The 9952-nt window shown below is 38.4% G+C and overlaps 1 protein-coding gene across 1 annotated transcript; it reads left to right on the top strand.

The window, feature by feature from the left end:
* The first annotated feature begins 544 nt into the window (after positions 1–544).
* FGA (fibrinogen alpha chain) lies at positions 545–9072 on the top strand. The gene is made up of 6 exons (XM_090036445.1): positions 545–610; positions 2390–2515; positions 3658–3841; positions 4977–5122; positions 6793–7858; positions 8223–9072. Exons 1-6 carry the CDS (start codon positions 560–562, stop codon positions 8930–8932), a joined length of 2283 nt encoding a protein of 760 aa, XP_089892571.1. The 5' UTR covers positions 545–559; the 3' UTR covers positions 8933–9072.
* Positions 9073–9952: the final 880 nt, after the last annotated feature.

The following is a 9952-nucleotide window of genomic DNA, read 5'->3' as shown; positions in this document are numbered from 1 at the left end:
TGAAGTCATATATCTCACATGGCTTACCATGAGGGTTTCATAAAATTATCCTTCAGTATTTGATTTATATTGATAAGCATATATTGCTATTTATTAGATTAGGAAACTTCTTGCTTTGCTGACCTAAGTTGCCCACATGACTACAAGTCAACAGGATTTATTCATGCAACTGGGGGAAAAATATTATCTTAATAAATAACAAGGCCTTCTAAAGATCATATTGATAGTATGTATATCTTTCAGTGGTTAGGTATGGCTGAATTCTTCCAGGTTTTGCTCAAACAATATCTAATTAGTAGAAACTAAGTTTTAGACAATTCCTTTCCTGGAATAAGGGTCACCCCCACAAACCAGTATTGCACAAACTTATCTGGAACAAACAAGCTTGGGAACTTGTGCAAGAGCTCTTGGGTCATGTCACTGGGGCATGTTTCATGTTGACTTTGCAAACAGAAGGGAACATAATGATTAATCTGAACTGCTCATTAAGGTTTAAATTGAACCAAAAACCAAACGAAAGGTATCCTTTCCATCAGTCATCCTTACCATTCTCCTGAAGATGTTACAGATGAGGATCTTGTGCATTTTGCTGTGCGTCAGCATAGTCTGGGTAGGATTTCATTTTATTTGATTCTTTGGATAGCTTGGCTTGATATCTTAAACAGTAGACAATTATTTAATGACCATTAATAGACTAACCATTCATTTTAGCTATTAAGTAGCTTGAAAAATGTGCACACACTCACATAGAAGTCTGCCTTAAGTATTTCAATATTGAGCTTTCATTCAGGTGTCTGTTCTGTATTTTATTGTGTACCCCTTTATTCCGGCAGAACACAAGATGAATGTTGCCAAAAATATCTCTCCACAGTATTAGTGAAGCAGATCAATAGATGCAAGGGTAGGGATGTAGAGCATTGCCTTTGCACTGTGCCTGTATTGGTGTCCCCAAGTAGTGAGATAATTGAAATGATATTAGTCAAATTCTACTTTTATTTGCATCTTCGCTTTCCAGTTGACTGGTAGTTTATTGAGCACGTTTGGGGTTCATATATATTGTATTACTCAGACATGAGGTAAGAATGCAGAATTGTTTTCAGTGGCAGCAGCATCAAGTTGAAATGGGGCAGTGACACCTTTTGCAATAAGAGAAGTGTCAGTCTTAATTTCCAACTCTTTTAATTTAATCCTGTAATAATACAGTTCAGGGTTCAGCTCACAAGATTATATTAGATTTTTCATAAAGAGATTTTCTTCATATGTTTGTTTTTTAAATGAAGAAAACATGTTTTAAACGAATCACAGAAGTATATGAAAGTTGATCTGATTAAACAGAAATGGTTGTTTTGAAGCTATTACAGTCTATGCCCGTAATGCCTGCACTTAGGCATTACATTTGTTTTAAGAAGCATATGGATCATATTTAGGAAATTAAAATGAGTTTACTTGCTAAAGTAAAGATATGCTGAAGCTAAATATTTAGCTGATGCAGACCAGCATAACTCTCTTGACCTAGATGATGTTATACCAAATTACACCAGAATCTGGCCCTTGACGCTAAAATTGTGGAAAGCTTTCCGCCACTGTGCATTAACCATTTTCCTGCTTTCATAGAGGTAATGTGTTCAAAGGTGTTCAGGCAGACCAGATAACATTTAATAAGCTCAGAGAAGTTTTTACTTTATTATGGAAATTGGAATATTGCACAGCCACATTACTGAACAAAGGAAATAACGCACATGGTGAAAGATCCTTATGCACTTTGATTTAAAATTAGTGGCTGGGTATATTTGTTTCTTTCAGAACTAAACAAAATCTGTATCTCTATTTCCCTGCACCAGCCATCAAAAGCATAAAGGAATCCTTAGATCACTGTTGTTGTTGCTACTAGTTTGTTATCTTTCAGTACTTTTTTCATGTGGTCTTTTCTCTTTGAAAACACACAATTAAAAACACATTGGAGATATTGGACAATTTTTAAGCCCAGTTTTAGTGTATACTATGGACTGAAAATAGAGAAACTTCAAGAGGCACCTATCTAAGTGAAAATCAACTCATTACTCCTCATATTTTGTATATAAACCCAAAATATAAAACACATTATTTGCACTGTTGTTATGACAATATCTTGAGCATCATCAAAAGCCCTATTTACAGCATTATTGAAAACAGAAGGGACCTCTTACTTTGGCAACACATATAGAACAGTTTCAATGCGGGGAACTTTAAAAATCCTTTTTTTGACTGATTATGCTTTCCACATGCCTGTAACTGTTTTGCTGTTAACCATTCCATACTCTGCTCAGTGACTTCAGCATCATTGCTCTTTTGTGCCATTACCTGCATAGCTAATCTCACTTTTATTTTTTTCCCTTTGTCTCCCTGACAGGCAGGTGAGGAAGGAAGCACTTTTGAGGGAGAAGGAGGAGCTGGACGTGGCCCCAGAATATCAGAACATGCCCAAACTAGCTGCAAATATGAAAAGAGCTGGCCCATCTGTTCGGATGATCAATGGGTAAGGAAAGGGTATGGGAAGTAAACATCAAGCTAACTGTGGACCTTAGACATACTGCATTGCATTTGCATTGTGATCACTGAGTAAAGATCTATTTTTACCTTAGCTGCAATGTGACATGTCTAAGTCTCTGTCAAAGTAATTTTACCTGATTTTCTCAGGGGAAAAAAACCCTGTTTCCTGTACATCAGGGGTCATAAAGGAAACTGGTAAGACCCATTGGTCCTAACCCTAATTTAAGTCAGGCCATCAAGTCATTATCACCTTATCATCATTAGTACATTTATTGTTGGATCTGTAAAATGTGAGGGTTGTGGCTTTTTATTTGGAGGGGTTTTTAAAGGGAAGAACAAGAAGCATTGGACTCTAAGATTCAGTCTCTCAAAGTCAGGGCTTTAGAAAGGATTCCAGCATGAGCTACAGTGTGGCTGTGTCTACATGTGTATTTACGCCAGCTTAAATTTACTGCACAATAACTTACTGCGCAGTAAGTGTGAATAGGCTGCCATCTACATGTGCAGGTATTAAAGCACATTAACGCTGTGTGTACACTGACTTGGAACTAAAGTTAGACCCAAGTCAGCCCCCACACACAGTGTTACTGTGCAGTAAGGCATCAATACGTGCTTTACTGCACAGTAATCGGGCATAAATTGCCATGTTTACTGCGCAGTACAGGCATGCATGTGTAGATGCACACCTTTACAGAGTAGTAATTTCAGTTACTGCACAGTAAATGCACACATGTAGACACACCCTGTGGGAAACAGCAGGGCTACCATTTGCCATGTGCTAAGGGATACCTTTTGCACAGGACCACTCCCTTTATCAGGGCTCCATTTTTTCCTACACTCAACAGCTGGCTTTAACAAGTAGGTCTTAAAAATTAAGCATCTGGAAAACCATTCTGACTCTGGCCTATCAAGCTCTCATGCAAACTCTCCTTTCCTCTGGAGAAAATAAGAGAATGAGGGAATGATAAGAGAATGAGTGGAATAAGCACTGTGAGGAAAAGTAGCAAAATCTATCCCTGAACTTGTTAGTGGATTTGTAGTCTTTTCTGAAACTTGGTGGTCATAATGTTAAAAAAAAGGCAGCATTAAATGTTTTCCCTTAATTTTTGCTTCTTTTCTTTTTTTTAGGGACAGAAATGTCCTTCAGGCTGCAGGATGCAGGGGCTGATTGATGACACCAGTAATGATTTTAATCACAGACTAGACAAAATTAGGAAATTGCTGGATGTTAATGAAAACAAATACAAAAAATCCAAGACAATAACATCACAAACAGTTAACTCCATGAAAGGAAATATAGCCGATGAACACAGTAAGTAGCAACAAGATCTGTTTTAAAAATATACACTAAGTCTTATGCCTTTGGATAAAAGTGGACAAATACAAGCAGGTTTACTTTGTACTTTATAAAAGTTACCATGACACAAAAATATTGGGCCTGATTCTTCACTGTTTTGCATTTCTTTTCCAGCATTGTAACTACACTGTGATCAAGTAATTCAGTGTGGTTTTAGGACTTTCATCTGAACCCTCTTTATGTCTTTCCTGACATTAATAGGGGCCTTTGGTATGCAATTCACATGGGATCACAACCTAAACCTATTGCTAAGAGAAATATTTCAAAAACAAGTCTGAGACAGACACTTGTTGGTTTCAGTGGGGAAGATTAAAAATATTATATTATTTCACAATAACAATCTTCTGTCATTGCAATTTATGTAAAGTTCAATCTGACAGCCACTTTGAAAGAGAAAATCACATTTATTTCAAAAGTTTCATAGTTTTAAGGTTATTGTGTTCATATACAACTGATTTTGAATTATTTTTGAAAATGTAGACATTTCTTTTGCAAACTAATTGAAGGAAACTTTCAAGTCCAGAGTATTAGAACAAGGGCAAAAAGACTGTCTAAATTGTATCAAATTGCATATTTTTAATCAGCTTCACCATTCTAAAGTCATCATGATTTCAGACCAAATTTACATGCTTTTAACATCATAAATGTCACAAACTATTTACCACAACATTTCTAAAAATGTAATTGTATCATAATTCTGCTGTTTCTTTTCCAGTACAGCTGGGCTACTGCTTCCAAAAATGCTATGTTCCTTTCCTGCATTAGTAAAATAAATTTACTTTAGTTTAACTTATTGTTAAACTTATTAACAAATACAAAAATAACAAGAGGAAATGTCTTACTAAAAAAAAATCTACTGCTAATTTCTACTTCTTCAATATTATGAGAGAGATACATAATTTAGAATCCTAAATGGAACTCTTTCCATATGAATATGGATATTTGGGAGCTTATTTGGGTTTTGGGAGAGGGGAGGGGGTGTTTGGTTGGCAGGGTGGATGGGCAAGTTTTATGTTTTTGCTTTGTTTTTTTGCTGTTATGAGGGAAATAACCCTCATATACATCTGACAATGGCATATTTCTGCTTCAGGTATTGACAGTAAATACGGACAAGTGTCAGAAGAACTGAGAAGGCGCATTGTGTTATTAAAAAACAAAGTTCTTGCTCAAATAGAGAGGATTAATGCTCTGCAAAACAGCATACGAGAACAGGTGGTAGAAATGAAGCGCATGGAGGTAAGTGTCATGCAACTCCTATTATTTCCAAAATACAAGTACACAAACTGTCTGTTAATCCTTATCTTTGGATCAGGGCTCTCACTGAAAAGAAAAAGTAGCAGCAGTCTTGCAGACTCTGCCCATTTGAGGCAGAAGTCAAAATGATATCGATGCCTCCTCAGACTCTAGTTGATTGGTTTCTTCACTGTGTGGCTCAGATGTTCTCTACAGTGAGTAATGTCTTGCTTTTCTCTCAAAGAACTGCAGGCAATGGCTGGTGGGAAAAATCAGGTGCAACCAGGACAGGAAATAGCTTTTATAAGAAGGGGGAAATAGCTTGTCTTTCTTTTGGGCTCTCACAGTTAAAGTACCAACCTATCTGGGTTTTCTATCATTAATCTTAACCTCCTGTTTGGCTGATTTTGCTGATGACTACTAAAAATGGTTGTGATGGAAGCACTCTGGGGCAGGCCCAATGCACAAAATCAAAATGAAAGACTACTAAAAATATCCTGGATTATTCAACAGGGGGAGTAAAATGATTTTGTACCCTAATCTAGAGGCTGATGCTTTTTTTTATTGATCATTCATCCAAGCCAGTGATTCCCACTCACCAGTATATATATATATATGTGTGTGTGTGTGTGTATATGTATATACACACACACACCCATAGAGGTACTTTTTGCTTCTGTGACAGGTACTTGAGGTTTTCCATCTCCAGTCAAGGCCCATGTATGCCCGAGACTCAAACTAGGCTGTGCTTTACTTCAGGACTGTCATGCTGAGATCAGTGGGCTCATGCTACTCAGTGGGCACATCTACAAGAGGTGTTTACTGTGGAATAGACTAATTAACTTCACAGTAAAACATCAGCATCTACACATGCAATGTTAGGAAGCTAGTGTAAACTAATTTATTCTGCCACAGGATACAACTACCAGATACAAGCACATAGTAGATGGTGATGGGACTGGCTGGGAAACAAGGGTGCTCCAGTGTGGGGGCTGCCTGCCGACTAGCACCCCAGTCAGCCCCTCTACAGCATGTTGAACTGGGGGGAACAGCTGCAGGCTGGTAGACTGACCCCTCGGATCCTCCGCCAACTGGGCTGCACTGCTTTGGCTCAATATGATGAGTTTCTGGGCATATGTGTAAACACTGCACCCAGGAGTAATCAGTGCAAACTATGCTGGAATTTATTTATTTGCCTTAATATCATGTGTAGATGTTCCCAGTGTGAATAATGATGGCAGGACCTGCAGCCTTGCAATAGCGTGCCTCATATTCTACTAACACGTACTCAGTTAGACCTGCTGAAACCAACAGTAAAGCTTAAATTGTTTTCTATTTCAAGGCTGACATTTGGAGCAACTCAAATCTCAGTTTTGGTCACCTCAATAATTTAGCAGGCATACTACAGATATCAAACCTCTCAAAATGATGCAGCTGTTTGAAAAACTTAGATTTGTGTGGTAAGGATATCATTTTTGGACTAAATTGTATTCCTGGGAGAGACAGAAGACAAACTTTTGGACTTGAACATTAAAAGACTGTTCCAATGAAATACATAACATCACCTCATAAATATCACTTCTCTCATATCCTCAACCATCCTAATTACACCCAAAACCCTATTGAAAAAGTCATGATACAGCATCTAAATAGATTGTGTCTTTTTTGTGTAGGTGGATATTGATATTAAGATACGTGCCTGCAAAGGATCCTGTGCTAAGAGCTTTGATTACCACGTGGACAAGGAAAGCTATGACAACATCCAGAAGCAGCTCACTCAGGCCAGTTCCATCAAGTTGCATCCTGACTTCTCATCTAGCATCATAAAGGTGCTAAAAATGAAGCCAATGAAGGATTCTACTGTTCTTCCACACTTTAAAACTGGGTATCACCTGGAAGGCCCAGACCTGAACTTTCTGAATGAGATGCAGCAGGTTGAACTGGTGTTAGAAAGTACAGAAACAGACAAAAAATTGTTCCCAGGAGGTACCTCATATTCTTCGTCAGTACATAGGGGAGATGGAGAAACACCAGGTAGCAAATTAGTGCACCCTAGCCATGGAAGCGAAATTTCTTTTGGGGACAGAGTTAGCTCCTCTACTACCCACTATACATGCACTAGAACTGTCACCAAAAAGGTTGTTACTGGACCTGATGGCCCTAAAGAAGAGGTTGTTGAAAAGTACACTTCATCTGACGGTTCTGACTGCTCCCATTTGCAAGGTTTAGGAAAGGAAGATGTAACTGGGCGCTACAATGTCAGAGTCACTGCAGGTGGTGAGAGAGATGGCTTTTCAAACCTTGATAAAGTATTTTCTTTTACCCCAGACTCTGAGTCAGTTGGTAGTAGACATAGCAGTAGCAGCAGCAGCAGTGTTACCAGTTTTGGCCATATTAGCACTGGAACTGGTTCTAGGTATGTTAGTGGTGGAAGTAGTCACTCACTGGGTTTTGAAGACTCAGATGTCGTTGCAGAACTAAGGGAAGGGGAAGAAGATATCTTTACAGGATCTGAAGTCCCTAGCAAAGTTCAGAGTGGCGTTTCATCCAAGACAGTAGTATCCAGCTCTACTAGCTTCAACAAGGGTGGCTCCACATTTGAAACCAAATCACTAAAGACCGTGCGTGAAGAGTTAGGTGGGTTTCTACACGACGAGAGCGCTGAAGATGACCCAGATTTTAAGGCACGCAGTTTCAAAACGGATACATTCTTTCCAGGGCCAAGAACCACTGGGACAGGTACCCTTCCACATGAGAAAAAATAGATAGTACAGTAACAGAGCCTGATATAATCCTCAGTCAAACTGACATACTGGTTTTACTGCGATACATTTAATTTGATTATACAATACTAACAATGTGTCTGTTTGATACCATCTAGAAAGCATTGGGGGCAAAATTTTGCCTTATTAATACATTGCCTAGAGAATGTTATCTGCATTTTAAAATCTATCAGTTTTTTAATGTTGCATGGCATATTTCCCCATTTAGTCAAAGATGTGTTTAGCAAATTTCCGTCAGCATTATCACTATTTGGATTCCTGTGAAGCCTTTGTAAAGTTTTACTGATAACTTCTGTCAACCAGATCAATTTTTTTTTTAGACTGTGAGGATATCCGCCAGAAACACTCTTCTGATGCCAAAAGTGGCATTTTCAGAATCAAGCCAGCAGGATCCAATAAGGTTTTATCAGTTTATTGCGACCAAGAGACCACTTTGGGAGGATGGCTTTTGATCCAACAGAGAATAGATGGATCAGTGAATTTTAACCAGACTTGGCAAGACTACAAGAAAGGTTTCGGCAGCGTGGATGCCAAAGGGAAAGGAGAGCTCTGGCTGGGCAATGAAAACATACACTTGTTGACCCAGAAGGACACTGTCCTTCGAGTTGAATTAGAGGACTGGGCTGGCAATACAGTTTATGCTGAATATAATATCCATGTAGGTTCTGAGTCACAAGCCTATGTCCTCAGTGTGTCCAATTATGAGGGGACAGCTGGGGATGCATTGATCACAGGCTCAGTGGATGAAGGTAGTGAATATACATCTCATGCTAACATGAAGTTCAGCACCTTTGATAGGGACAGTGACCAGTGGGAGGAGAACTGTGCAGAAGTGCATGGAGGGGGCTGGTGGTATAACAATTGTCAAGCTGCCAATCTCAATGGTATGTACTACCTAGGAGGCCAATATGATCCAAGAAACAATGTTCCTTATGAGGTTGAAAATGGAGTGGTCTGGATACCATTTAGAGCTTCTGATTATTCTCTCAAAACCGTTAGAATGAAAATCAGGCCAAAAGAAACCCTGTAGGCAAGCAGGAGCAAGACACAATGTTTAATTTTATTTTATATACCTTAAAATATATGCTATATCTTTACCCAATGAAGTTGAAAGCAACTGGGACACATCTGTGGTTTAAAAAAATAAACATTGTTTAATTATGAGCAAAATGTTTCTTTTGTCCTCTCATTTATAACCCAACCCTCAAAAAAAAAATTACAAAGCATCTTGTTTGTAGATAAATTGTGATACTATAGTAGGCATATCTGTCACATGATGGGTAGAGTTGCTTTTCTTCATTGTATGTATTAAATATATTCACAATTTAAACAATTGAATGTATTTAATTATCCATTACACAATGGGCAAATATAAAATATGGGCAAATATAGTGGGCTTAAACAAGATTGCCAAATGTAGTGCAGCTCTTTAATAAAGGAAGGAAGGAGAATCTGGGAAACTACAGACCAATCAGCCTGTCCTCAATACTTGGAAGGATCATGGAGCAGGTTCTCAGGGAATCTATTGTGAAGCACTTATGAGAACAAGGTGATCTGAACCAGACAGCATGGATTCACCAAGAGAAAGTCATGCCTGATCAACATGATTTCCTTTTATGATCAAGTGACAGGTTCTATAGATGAGGGAAAGCAGTGAACATGATATACCTTGATTTTAGTGAGGCTCTTGACACTGTCTCTCACAACATTTTCATGAACAAGCTAAGGAAATATAGACTAGATAAAAGTAGTGTAAGGTGGATACAGAACTGGTTGCATCGTTGTGCTCAATCATGAATGGCTCATTGTCTAATTAGGAGGAGGTATCAAGTGGGGTTCCCCAAGTATCTGTCCTGAATCTGGTATTGTTTAATATCTTCATTCCTGATTTGGATTATTGGATTGGGATCTGGGATTGAGTGCATGTTTAGCAAATTTGCAGACAACACCAAGTTAGGTGGAGTTGCAATTAGTCTGGAGGGTAAAGCTAGGATGCAGAATGACTTAGGTAGACTAGAGAAATAGTTCTTAATCAATCAGATGACATTCA

Source organism: Crocodylus siamensis, chromosome 2, assembly GCF_052110815.1.
Source record: "Crocodylus siamensis isolate JL-2025a chromosome 2, ASM5211081v1, whole genome shotgun sequence".
Classification (NCBI taxonomy): Eukaryota; Metazoa; Chordata; order Crocodylia; family Crocodylidae; genus Crocodylus; species Crocodylus siamensis.
The sequence above is the reverse complement of the archived record's forward strand: the minus strand, read 5'-3'. Positions and strand labels throughout refer to the sequence as shown.

What these genes read in the sequence shown, in the direction of transcription:
- FGA (XM_090036445.1), top strand. Translation starts at nt 560, where the DNA reads ATGTTACAGATGAGGATCTTGTGCATTTTGCTGTGCGTCAGCATAGTC. An exon ending in AAATATAGCCGATGAACACA is followed by an intron (nt 3,842 to 4,976) that starts GTAAGTAGCAAC and finishes TTTCTGCTTCAG; the next exon opens with GTATTGACAGTAAATACGGA. An exon ending in GCCAAGAACCACTGGGACAG is followed by an intron (nt 7,859 to 8,222) that starts GTACCCTTCCAC and finishes TTTTTTTTTTAG; the next exon opens with ACTGTGAGGATATCCGCCAG.